The sequence below is a fragment of the Esox lucius genome, chromosome 7 (assembly GCF_011004845.1).
Source record: "Esox lucius isolate fEsoLuc1 chromosome 7, fEsoLuc1.pri, whole genome shotgun sequence".
NCBI lineage: Eukaryota > Metazoa > Chordata > Actinopteri > Esociformes > Esocidae > Esox > Esox lucius.
Window position 1 is genome coordinate 32,415,212 of NC_047575.1, and position 13,814 is coordinate 32,429,025.

Here is a 13,814-nt window from a genome sequence, read left to right on the forward strand (position 1 = left end):
TAATTCCAGCATCTGTCACATTAAATGTAACCACTGTCAATGGTGACCGTCAGTAGGCCTTAATAACAACATACCTGCTATTTATTTTTATACCTTCAGTTGGTATAGCCTACATATTGTAGACTATACCAGCTGCTTCGTCTGTCCATTTATAATTCAGGTAAGGTTCAGATGGAGTCCTCCATTTTCGAACTACAGGGCTCTAAGGGCAGTAATACTTCTTTAATACTTAGTTACTTTTCTCTAATCCAATGCTTTGAAATAATACAGCGATTATAGGGTTAAAGTGGAGGCTGTAAGTTATATTTTGATGAATCTGAGAAAATCAATCGCATTTTGTTCATTGTACCTCCTTTTCAGTGTGCCTAAAGTATTAGGCCCATTGGTTTCGTAGCTGTTCCTTATTCAGATGTGTCAGTTTAAGTGTTTGTTTGCATCTTTAGTGCCTAATAGAGCTGTTGATGTCTAGTGTTTATTATTGGCTTTGCATTTGGAGATTCCTGCTGGTGTCCAACAACATAAGGACCCAGGAAGTTTCAATACAAGTCAAGCCTCATGAAGCAGATGTATGAGAATTAACTGATCAAACATGAAATCATTAGATTTTCCAAATGTGAACACATATGTATAGACAAATGTAAGATACGAAAAATCTACTAAAAACAGTGTGTGTAGATTGTTTATTGCCTTCGATATTTCCATCATTGTTATGTCAAGAATGATACTCAACCTTTCAGGAACACCCAAACACTCTTGGAAAGCCACTCTATAGTGTCACTGGCATTACTATAGAGGGGGCTTTTACCTAAAAGGGCTTGTAAATAAGATGGTACCAGTAAGTCTGACATCGTATATATGTAAGGACTGACAGTTTACCGTAGAATAAAGGTCACGATTTGCTGAAGGGGTGTAGGTTACACTTTCTGGCAGCTAGCATAAAGACTACATTGTCATTGCTGTGGATTGGCAGGATAGTCATTTTAACAAGGGCATACTTAACTGTGATTGAAAGATGGCATGTTGCAGAATAAGGTACTGATTCTATATCTAACTTCAGAATGAAGGTGGGTGATTCTGGTATTGAAGGTGTATGAACAGTCAAAACAAATGCCAACATATTTGTATTTGTCTAGATTCCAACTCAGTCCCATTGAGGGCAAGGATGTTTTGGGTGGCAGGCAGGTTGTGGTATTAAAGATAATACGTTTTTATATTGAAGAGTCGATGGAGGACAAAACAGGCATGGTGTTATAAGCTATGTATGGTGGATAGCGCAGTATTCAATGAGGTGCCAGTTGACTAGTTCAATACTATCTATTGTTGGCATCAAAAGATGGATGAGGGAGTTACCAGCCGCAAGGGCAACGGCGTTAATATAAACATAGGAGCACTCTTCGTCATAGTTCTGAACAGTAGGCCCTCAGAATTGACAGATTGTACATGGTCAGAGGAATATAAACCAGGCTAGACTGTCCTCTGAGTACTGTAGGTTGATGTGTCTATTGATGAGAATGCAGTGGTTGACAGAATCAAAGTCTGTAGCCAAGGCATCAATAAAAACTGCTTCCTAATACTGCTCTTTGTCTAAAGGGGATATTATGTAATTTAGGACATTTACAGATGTTGAGATACACCCATAACCAAGTTCGAGGAACACCCATCTCATTCCTCTGACCCGTGGGATAGTTTTTACTTTCTGACAAGATACTGTAACTACACAAATTCTATTGGCAAAAAACATCAAATTTTCCTTTCAATAAGTATTTTACGTTCTTGAGTGTTATAATAATAAGTCCTGTGCTAAACCTGCTTGTGAAATAGCAGATTATATTTGAATACACTGAAGCTGTCTAAGTTTAAGTTAAGCTTTAGCCATTTTTGACAAAAACAATGGTAATTTCTCTGTGCATAATCTTATTCAAAATGGTTCACAATTGAAATAGCTGCCTAAGTTGATTCGAACATGCAAGAACTCTGGGTTGCAAAGACATAGGTAATCAAGACATTTTTGTCAGAAGAAATATATAAACTTTGTAAAACAGTAAATGGCTTAATGTTCTTTATGTTGGGGAATAGATAGAACAATTTTAATCTATTCCTTTTTAGATTTTTTGCGAGGAAAAAAAGTATATCACTGTGAAAGAGGTGTGTAGACTTTTTCTCTACTGTACCTATTTGTAGATGCAACCCAGTAGCCTTGGATTTAATCACAGAAGTGAGCCATGTCAGATGTAATCACAGAAGTAAGCCCTGTCGGCCTGTAATAATTGAGCAGTCTTTCTGCATTAGCCTCACCAGCATTTCCATGGCAACCGAGCAGCCTTGGAGAAAGCAGAATAAGGAGGTATACACCTTCGAGGGCTGGGACTGTCTACAATCGCCACTTCCATGCTGTCTGGTAAGTGCTGGGGGCTGCCACAGCTCTAGCCACTGAGGCTTGTTTCTTTGCATTAGCCAACTGAGCAATCCAGATGAGCAATAGAACATGAACTGCAGTTTCAAGAGACTGAAAAGAGAACTGCCTTTTTTGAAAAATGTTGTAGCCTACATAGAGGTAGCCAAGACCAAATCATTTTGGAATTGGTTATATTGCACACTGCGTTGTATCATCTCATCCATTCAATCTGTCCATTGCATGAAAAGCTTTGTAGGTCTTGATTGCAAGGCCAGCTCTTTGTTATTAAGACTACACAAATTGGTGTAAAAGGAAGGATCTAAATATTGTCTATGAGATCCAAGGCCACATACTATTCCTATGGTACTGCATGGCAGGTATCTCACATCTAAAATAGAAATGGAGAAATATCACATTATTTTGTCATTAATAGCTTGAAGAAGATGAATGGGTAGGACATAATTAAATTAAAGTTGTATATGCACTACCATTAAAAACAGTACGGTTACTTACATACATGAAATTAGTTTGAATAGGAAATATAACAAAATGAATAGTAAATATAATCACTGACCATGTTAGAAATAATGTTTTTAAATTTAAATAATAATTGTGTCCTTTCTTTCATCAAATAATCCTCTGTTTCAGCATTAACAGCCTTGCAGACTTTGGGCATTTTAGTTGTCAATTTGTTGAGGTAATCTGAAGAGATTTCACCCCATGCTTCCTGAAGCACCTCCCACAAGTTGGATTGACTTGATGGACACTTCTTACGTACCATACAGTCAAGCTGCTCCCACCACAGCTCAATAGGGTTGAGATGTGATGACTACATTATAGACAGAATGTCAGCTGACTGCTTTTTCCCTAAATAGTTCTTACATAGTTTGGAGCTGTGCTCTGGGTGATTGACCTGTGGTAGATCATTGTCCAGCATCTTACAAATGTTCTTCTTTGTGATCCAAACACCTCAAAACCTAGATTAATCTGTCCATAACACTTTTTTCCAATCTATCTCTTTCCAGTGTGTGTTTTTTTGCCCATCTTCATCTTTTATTTTTATTGGCCAGTATGAGATATGGCCTTTTATTTGCAATTCTGCCTAGAAAGACAGCACCCCGGAGTAGCCTCAAGTGTTTTGCGGGAACTATTTAATGAATCTGCCAGTTGAGGACCTGTGAGGCGTCTGTTTCTCAAACAACACACTCTAATGTATTTGTCCTCATGCTCAGTTGTGCACTGGAACCTCCCACTCCTCTTTCTATTTTGGTCAGAGACAGTTTCTGCTGTTGTGTGAAGGGAGTAGTACTGTTGTGTACATAAGTTTACATACCCTGGCAGAAATCAATTCACATTGATTTAGAAAATATGACTAGAAATGTATTTTATTTAAGGATAGTGATCATATGAAGCCATTTATTATAACATAGTTGTTTGGCTCCTGTTTAAATCCTAACGATAACAGAAATCACCCAAATGGCCCTGATCACAAGTTTACATACCCTTGAATGTTTGGCCTTTTTACAGACACACAATATCAAACACACAGGTGAAAATTACAATTAGTGTCTGTGTATAAATAGTCAATGAATGTGTTAGCTCTCACGTGGATGCACTACTAACTGCAAATGCCAGTTAGTACTGTTCAATCACTTATTAAGAAGTGGAAAATTCGGGAATCTCTTGAAACCAAGCCAAGGTCAGGTAGACCAAGAAAGATTTCAGCTAAAACTGACAGAAGAATTGTTCAGGATACAAAGAAAAACCCACAGGTAACCTCAGGAGAAATACAGGCTGCTCTGGAAAAAGATGGTGTGGTGGTTTCAAGGAGCACACTACTATGATACTTGAAAAAAAATTAGCTGAAAAAAGCCTTGACTGCCCCAATGCCACAAAAAAGCCTGGTTACAATTTGCCCGACAACACCTTGACACGCCTCACAGCTTCTGGCACATTGTAATTTGGAGTGATAAGACCAAAACAGAGCTTTATGGTTTATGGAAAGGGGTCAACAAGGCATATAGTGAACAGAATACCATGCCCACTGTGGAGGAAGGTGGTGGTTAACTGATGTTTTTGGGTTTGTGAGTTCTTAAGGCACAGGGAATCTTGTAAAAATTGATGGCAAGATGAATGTTATCAGAAAATACTGACAGACAATTTGCATTCTTCTGCACAAAAGTTGCACATGGGACGCTCATGTTCTTTTCAGCACGACAGTGACCCTAAGCACAAGGCCAAGTTGACCCTCCAGTGGTTACAGCAGAAAAAGGTGAAGGTTCTGGAGTGACGTGACCTTAATATCATCGAGTCACTCTGGGGAGATCTCAAACATGCGGTTCATGCATGACAACCAAAGACTTTGCATGACCTGGAGGCATTCTGCCAAGATGAATGGGCAGCTATACCACCTGCAAGAATTTGGGGCCTCACAGACAACTATTACAAAAGACTACACACTATCATTGATGCTAAAGGGGGCAATACACAGTATTAAGAACTAAGGGTATGCAGACTTTTAAACAGGGGTCAGTTATTTTATTTTCTTTGTTGCCATGTTTTGTTTGATGATTGTGCCATTCTGTTATGACCTACAGTTGAATGTAAATCCCATAAGAAATAAGACGTGTTTTGCCTGCTCACTCATGTTTTCTTTACAAATTGTACATATATTACCAATTCTCCAAGGGTATGCAAACTTTTGAGCACAACTGTACAAAGCGTTGTACAAGATCTTTTGTTTCTTGGCAGTTTCTCACACTGAATAGCTTTCATTTCTTAGAACAAGAATAGTCTGATGAGTTTCAGAAGAAAGTTCTTTGTTACTGGAATTGAACCCACAATTGCTGATGCTTCAGATACTAAATTAGTCTAAATAAGGCCAGTTTAATTGCTTCTTTAATCAGCACAACAGTTTTTAGCTGTGCTAACATAATTGCAAAAGGGTTTTCTAATGATCAATTAGCCTTTTAAAATGATAAACTTGGATTAGCAAACACAACGTGCCATTGAAACACAGGACTGATTGTTGATGATAATAGGCCTCTGTATGCCTATGTAGATATTACATAAAAAAAATATATGTTATTTCGATGGACAAAAAAAATATGCTTTCCGAACACAAGGAAATGTGTAAGTGACCCTAAACCTTTGAATGGTAGTGTATATGGATGGTGTTGGCCATAGCATTGTGGTTCGTGTGGGTCACTGGAGGTCAAGCTCAGGAGGCATGACAACATTGGGGAGGTGGTATGATATCCCTGAAGATTCAAGGAGGGATACATGGTGTTTGCTCTTAGTTTGTGCAACATGCTTAATTGTGCAGACTGTACCTCCTCCTACAGTCCGTTATACAGGGCTGGAAATGGGGCCAGTGAGGAGGGCTGGTTATCTAAACAGGGGTAAGATCCAACCTTTAAAACCGTTACAAACTAAGACAGGCACAGTCGTGGTAAGCACACACACAGGTACAGTGGAACTCAGGCCTGTGATAGCTGAGGGAACTTACAGCCCCCCTTGAGTCTGTATTTCTCCTAGGTTGTGGGACTGCGGATTGGGGTGCAGGGGTTGGCACTGTTCATTCTACTTTTTGATTTGATTGTGGGTTTGTCTGTTTGAGGTGGGTGTGCGGAGGGGAGTAGGTGTGCACTCATTTCAAAAGGCAGAGTTTAAATTATGCAAATATGGATGGTTTACGGATAGATTATGTCTGCTCGCTCATGGATGATCTACTCCAAAAAAAAAAAGTTGGATGGGTGAAGACATTGAAGTACGGTGACAGGCAGTGTTAGCTCTGGATTTGGCCATTGAGATGCATTCCACGTTTTAACCTTACACTTTCTAAAATATACAAAACCTTAGAATGCATTAAAATCTGGCCCTAAATTAAAAGATATGTTTAAAATGCTTTCCATTAGCCTCCAGCAATGGTTTTAATGTCACTTTTTATCAGCTAATACAAACCTGTGTCATGTGGTATATGCAGTAAAGTGAGATTTATGTAGAAATGTTGTATTTGGTACCAAAACCACTGCACCAGGTATGCTGGGATGCGCGCAGGATTCCGAATTTCGGAAAGGGGCGGTGCAAATGAGCACAGGTGTCGCTCATTGTGGTGTCTGGCCGTAGGTTTCTCACAATGACAACTTTCGCTGGTTTTGACGAGGACAGTAATATCCATTTTTGGAATAACCTTAAACCCGAAAACGTAAAAGGAAAAGTCGATGAAGACATCTTTTTTCCCGGCTTGGACACTTGCTGAAATAGGCTACTGGAATAATTCCTCACTCCGGACGCTGGATTCCAAACGTGAGGCTGTATTATATTAACTCCAACTGATTCTGCTGGAATCTAGATTTTTTAATTCGGGGTAATGTCACATGATTTCCCACTGTAAACTATCTTTCCTTCGTCTTCTCTGGGTGTTCAAGGAAGCTATACTTGAAAGACTTCACAGTGCCGAAGGCGAATTTGCGCGCAGATAACAGAAGACTGTATACATTAAGACTTGAAACTGCGACTGTGGGTCACACTGAAGGTGCATGCTGAGCTATGGAGATGTGTACTTCAAGGAAACTTGGCACCTTGCTGTCATTTACATTTCTCTTGGCTTCTCCAGGTAAGACAATTATTTTAAAGCATTTTCTTTGGAAGTGTTGCCTCAGTTGCCTATTGTGGTGTTTTCATAAAACAACCGATAAGGTTTTTTTCTGAAAACAGTCATGAAAGAATGTTCGTGGTGCTTCTGAATAAGAATACAAAATCTAATAACTGTAATAATGTTTATTACACCTGAAATTAGATAGACGTACTCCTACTTGACATGAGTAATCGTTTTCCATAGATTTCAAACGCGTGTGTTAAGCATAATTATGCCGGCAATCGAATAATGGACAGACTGCCTGTACCATGGGTTAACACTGTTGAGCAGCCTTGATCCATCTGTCACGCATTCTAGCAGTCTTAACCCTAACCCTAGGTTATACTAGTGACATTATTTACTTGTTTACAATTTAGAAAAAACCTGCTAATGTTACTAATTTAGTTTTTAATGATAATGTACTATCTAGAAAGTCATTTGTTTATCATTTTCTATTGTTTGTATGGCTTTGGAATTTGACACAACTTCCTATCTGTATTTCCCAAATCATCTGTCTCAGGATCCCATGCCCTTTTAAGTGTTTTGTTTCCAAAACAACCATAAGTGCTGATGCTGGCAATCTCACCCTAGCTTATTTCATATCACCAAGGTTTAGAATTGCCAAATATGATTTAAAATGTGGGTAATTACATAGATTGACTTGTTAATACACTTAAGTGCAATCTGTCCTCATTCTTTTGAGTATGAAGTGCAAAAGAAGATGGAGTAGCTGGACTCCTAATTCATTGATATTATGATGTATATCTCAAATTATATAATTTTCCCCTAATTACTTCAGCAGACTCACCAATAAACTACCGAAGGTTTACCCTGAGTGCTGTGACATGGTTGTCTCCAAGTGCCACTTTTAGAACCATACATGGACTGCTTTGGCTACATCTGTTCAGACGGAAGGACAGAATTTCTGAAAACAAAACCGTTACCTACTGAAAACAAAACCGTTACCTACTGAAAACAAAACCGTTACCTACTGAAAACAAAACCGTTACCTACTGAAAACAAAACCGTTACCTACTGAAAACAAAACCGTTACCTACTGAAAACCATCAAATGTGTTCTTGCCTCCAGACATCTAGTCATATTCTCAATTCCAGTCTTCTGCAATAATTGTATTTGGGGGCTTGCTTCTTTAAACCATTTAATGTTACAATGCCGTATACTCATGCATGACATTTTTTTTAAATCTTCCAGCTAGTTAACAAATGGCAATTAATTGCTTCTACTTGGTGTAGGTTGTATCCATTATCCACAAACCCCCCAAATGTGTCCAAGCAGTGATTTTGCATGTGTGGCTGGGGCACAGTCTTCTTCACTCATGATATTTAATCTAATTTTTGTTGTTCTTGCTAACTAGGTGACTTCATGTCAGCTGAAAAGTAAGCCATACAGCTAGTATGACAGTTCTTATGTGAGGGCAGAGGATTGTTCCTGGGATAGATCCTTCTCATCTTCCTCACTGCGTTGTAGCTTATTGTCTCACAATCACAGAAATAAATTGTTTTTTTCTTTATGTTTCGTTTCTGACCCACAGGTTGAAATATATATATTTTTATATATGCACATTGCACGATTTATTTCCGGTTCACCTGCAGCGGGCTCCTGACTCGATTCAGGACTATACCCCATGGACTAAGCAGTGGAAGGAAATGATCTAGTGTTTTTCTGACAGGAAGATTGCTCACTTCTCCCACCATGCATTGGTTGTGCTTATTCATAAGTTGTTATTAAAAGGAAGGTGTCTTCTCTTGAAAACAGGATGACCTGAAGTTGTTTTCGCCTTTTCAATCAGTAGTTTGAGTAATGGGGGGTGGTCTATTGAAGTTGGGTAAACATGTGTCTTGGAACTGGAGATAAAGTAGGCTACATTAGACTAATGAATATTATAAACACACTGCTGCGCAGCAAGCAGTGGCAGCCCATGCCATTAAGATGCTATCAAGCCAATAGCCAGCACTGTTCTTTTCATCACAGCTTCTTGCTTGGTTTGTTTAAATGTTTTTTTTTTTAACCACACTCTCTATTCTCTCAACACAGCCCCCAACAGAGCTATAAAACATACAGTAATCGCATGTCATAGGTCCATCACAACATGTTAGTAACATTGATCCAAGATCCCTAAATCAATTGGGATAGTCATGTCTGAGCCTAATCATTTTTCTTTAGCTAATTTAAAGTGTGTTTGTCTCATTTCAGTTGGCTGAGTACATGATTATGTTATGTGTTTTAATTGTTTAAATGACCTTGTGATGTTTCCAGTACTTTACAGAATCTCATTACTGAAATGTGTTTATCACAAACCCTGCTCTCGCTTCTTGATGTGCTGGGACTTGTTTTTCAAAGGAAAGCTGTACCAGTGTTGTTACACTTGAAAAAAGCTTTTTGTTCATTTTGCTTTTAGTCTGTTTCCTCCGTTCGCTTTCTTTGCTGTAGTGTTGAGTTCCCCACCCTTTAAGACTACTGAGTTACATCAACATTGCCTTATCTTTCTGGTTATTTCTTTAACATGGACTGGAGGCTTTCCAAAGGCCCTGTGTGTAGAGCAAGGATTACAGGCCCAATTTGGAGTCGCTGGTCCCTTGTGGGACTTGAGCCACTGGTATGCTTTTAATTTGTTGCTCGGGATTATGGATTTATCTGGACTGTTGTGACATGTAATGATAGAAAGAACAACAACCCATGTCACTTGTTCTGACAAGGTCAAATGAGAATTGTCCAATCTGGAACATGGGCTGTTGTAATCTTTTGTATTGCCTCTGACATATACGTCACACCAGGGATGTCATATCGTGATACACATCGTGGAACCTCGGGAATGAGTTCACCTGGGTTGTTGTGTGTTGATCACAGTTGTGGTCAGGGATGTGACAATAATTAGCAATATAGCCAAAATAGTGTTGCTACGACTGAGATGTTATACCTGAAATGAGTTGTTTTATCTCACATGTCGTGCAGGAATGAACTATATGTTGATACTGTATTTAACATAGTCGAAAAGATAATCATATACTTTGGGTTGACTATTAGGCTAAATTAGATTTTCGACCTGCAATTACTTTTTTGGTTTCAGTTCTGTTAATTGAACTTACATTTCCTATCTAGCCTAGGCTAGTTTATTTGATTAAGCATCATGATGTTCTTTGGCCAGGGAGGTATAGGCTGCTGTGAAGTTAACACTTTCCTCATTACCTGTTTAAAAAAAACACTCAATGAATCCATGACAATTTTATGATTGTGCCATGCTCTGCTCATAGGCCTCCATGTCAAGCCATGCTGCTTTTTTTGTACAATGCTCTTCCTGCCGCCAAGTAAAGTGCATGAGGGCAAGGTCCCTCACCTGTCAGTGTTTGAGGCAGGATGCAAAATGAACTCCATCACAACAACACCAATGCATCTTCTATCGTTTTGAAATTACATTTTACTTTTGTAGTTTTAACAGCCAGCTCTCTTATATTCTTATATTTGTGGACACTGATATGGGCCTGCTGTCCAAGCAATTCCCTCATCTGACGTGGCTAACTCTCTCTTGTTTCTAGGTCTCATACCGTTCAGTCAGCACATGAATTGTTTTGGTTATATGTTGCTGGTTGACCAAGATGTTCCTAGTTGAACCGAATACAAATGATGTGTTGCCTGTAGACTGTGAGACACCTGCATCATTTGTACTAACGTCAGGAACTGTCTTCATTGCAGAGGCTGTATGTCTGTCACAGTCTATCACAACCATGTTTTTGAACAGTCGCTCCAAGCATGATATGACACAAAATATGTTGATAATTTAATGGGCAACCTATAGATTTAATTGGCTACCCTTCAACCCACAGTGATAATCACACAGACTATACTGGGAAGTGAACGTGGGCAAGCCAGGGGAAGGGGACAACCTTTTAAAATCAGATTCAGTCCAACTAGTGGCTTCTGCCTCACAGAACATCCCCCTGGTGGAAGCCCCAGGAGGACGTCACTTCCTGGCTGCTCTGCTCTACAACTCCTGGCATGCACTGTCCCACGAGGAACAGCAGACTCCAAGCTGGCCAGGGGTCATGAGAAATGCAGTGGGCGACTTTCCCAAGTCTCACTCTGCGCCTGGCCTATCGATGCCCTTAAAGACACATGCTCCCTCCCCCTTTGGTCTCTTTCTCCATGTAAATGGCATGTTCTAGAAGGTCCAGATATTTGTTTTTTTTATCTGGACCTTCTGGATCTGGAGGTCTGTTGTTGGGTTTAACTTTTTCCCTTGTCAAACTAAACAATGTAAAACACACAGAAATAATTAGCCAAACATCTAATATTTGTAATAGAATAACAATGTTATTTTTAGTGTTGATTTAATGTTTAAGTTTAGTCTTGTTGAGAAACTATTTTCAAAGAGAGATCTATCCAAAATGGCAGCATTCACAGTTCCAAAACAAATCAAACTCAAAGCGCTTCTTTTTTAAAACTCAAGTTACTCATTGAGAAAGGAAGGAGATTGATTTGGAAGGTGTGGTGCAACTAGAGGTGTTGAAAATATTGACAGCCCCCACATCATTGTCTGTTCTACATTTAATCCATTCAGAGGGACAAGCTCCAGCATTTTCATGCCCTTTTGCAGTTCATTCAGAGTGAAAGGGCCAGGGAACAGGGCTGTTTTTCTTTTTTTACCCATCTCTGTACGTGCCGAAGGTAATTCAACAAAATGTGAGGTAATTCAACAGTAGAGTTGCAATTTGTCCTGATGGTATGGGAGCTGTATTGCCTGATAAGAAAAGATGTAAAAAAAAACATATTTTGTAAAAACTCTGACCTATGTGGTGACACCCAAAAACCAGATAGAGTATGTTGCTTCTTACCATTTGCTTGTCCTGCATACAGTTAAGCCCAAAAGTATTCATACCCATGGCAAATTTTGAGCCATAGTGAATTTTTATTTTATTTATTTGGAAATTGTGCTGGAGATACAAATGAACAACTTAACTATTTCTGTTTTTAGCCATGACTTGCAGTTGGCTATCAACTGACTAGAGAACTACTGCTGTTCAGCTGTTCTCATTGTATAGGTGATTAGAATGCTCTCTCATGGTGGAAATTACAAGACCATTTAAAATGGTATAGATACTTGCATTTTCTCATAAATGTGCCACAATTTCAAGGGGTATGAATAATGTTGGACATGGCATTTTTTGTAGAAATGGGAAAAAAAATATAGTTACGTTATTCATTTGTATCTCCAGCACAATGTATAACTGTGTTTTGTCACTTTTTTATGTCATTTCCGGCCAGAAGAAACCTATTGGTCAAATAAAAATTCACTATGGCTCAAAATGTGGCATGTGTATGAATACTTTTGGGCTTAATTGTATATACATTTGTTTAAAACCCACCTCCTGTAAAATAGGAAATAGGTTATTAAAATAGAGGTTTTGTTAATTATTTTATTTAAAATATTTTTCAAACAAGTTGTGTAAAATATTTTTTGCATTGAATGTTAATGTTTACAGTATTCACACTGACTAATTCATTCATAACTAAATGACAAATGGTACATTGCAATTCAGTTATCTTCAATACAAAGAAATTAATCAAAGTAATCAGTTTTTGTAAGGTGACGTTGGTTTTATGTTGGGAAGTATTTATCAGAACATCATTTTCTTGTATTTTGCTCCATCTAGTCCCTGCTGATGTGAAGCATCCCAACAGCATGATAGATGTGGTAAAGAGGTCATTGGGATAGTGGACTGAAGGCCCCCCACACCAGTTAGGAAAAGAAGGATGTTGTCATTGGCACGCAGTCAAAAACTATGATGTAACCAAGAAATATTTGTCCAATATTTTATAATTAATTTCTTAACAGCCCCACAATGTAATTACTTACACAACTTCCAAGCTTTCCACCACAGAAATCGTTGCCAATGCCATGCCATTTCCATTGTTTTGGTGGAAAACATTTCCACTTGTGTACTTCACAGTTGGGCCGGTTTGTCTTTATACATGGCATGTGCTACGTTTGCAGCCCACTTAGCTCTATGATATTCATCCAACTAGCTGTCATGTCCCATACAGACCAGTGTAAGAGCTCTTGATATGGTTGATCAGTGTATCATTTCACCATGCCCAGCCACTGAACTCTGTAGCTTCTTCAAAGTGATTGTTTTTCTCTGTTGCTTTTTGCCCGGGTGTCCTTATTTAATTCCCGAGTTTTGAAGGAAAGCTTTTTCTAGGCTCTGTTTGGGTGGTGGGAAAGATATAATTTCTATTTTGAGATTATTGTCCAAACTGCTTACTGGGATATCCAAACACTTGGATATCATTTAAAAAAATCTTCCTAATTAATGCATTTGTAATTCTTTATCACTCACTTCCATAGAATACTCTTTGGTCATCATTTTCCTTCAAATTCACAGCCTGAACAATGCTCCTTCAACAGTCGGACGGGGGTGGGAATATGTTTTTCAAGTCGCTGTAGCTTGCTTTATTATTTTTGGACTAGGCTCCATCAGCCAATTACATCATTCAGGTGAGACTTTCAGGTAGTTACCATGTGTAGCATTATAATGTTGAATGTCTGCAACTGTCTTAATGTTCATATGCTATGTTAATTTCACTTTAATCTCCCATCAAGATTTGGTAGTTACATGGAGTAGAATCTCTTAAACTAAAATATCAATTAAGGAGTTACAAAATCCCATGTTCAAATAGGTAAAGATAGTGTCTATCACTGTTTTAGTCCCAATCTATGATAGTCCTGTGACCAGGAGTGTGGAATCTGGGGGATGGTGAGGA

At 38.6% G+C, this 13,814-nt stretch overlaps 1 protein-coding gene across 2 annotated transcripts in view; it reads left to right on the forward strand.

The window, feature by feature from the left end:
- The first annotated feature begins 6,501 nt into the window (after positions 1-6,501).
- esama (endothelial cell adhesion molecule a) overlaps positions 6,502-13,814 on the forward strand; it is a 42,021-nt gene continuing 34,708 nt past the window's right edge. The window contains exons 1-2 of one of the 2 annotated variants that reach the window (XM_010894007.5): positions 6,502-6,703; positions 6,826-7,013. In XM_010894007.5, coding sequence (XP_010892309.2) covers positions 6,947-7,013 — 67 coding nt within the window. In that variant the 5' untranslated portion in view covers positions 6,502-6,703; positions 6,826-6,946. Of the gene's footprint in view, positions 7,014-13,814 lie in introns of both variants that reach the window. The other variant, XM_010894006.5, reaches the window with a different exon arrangement.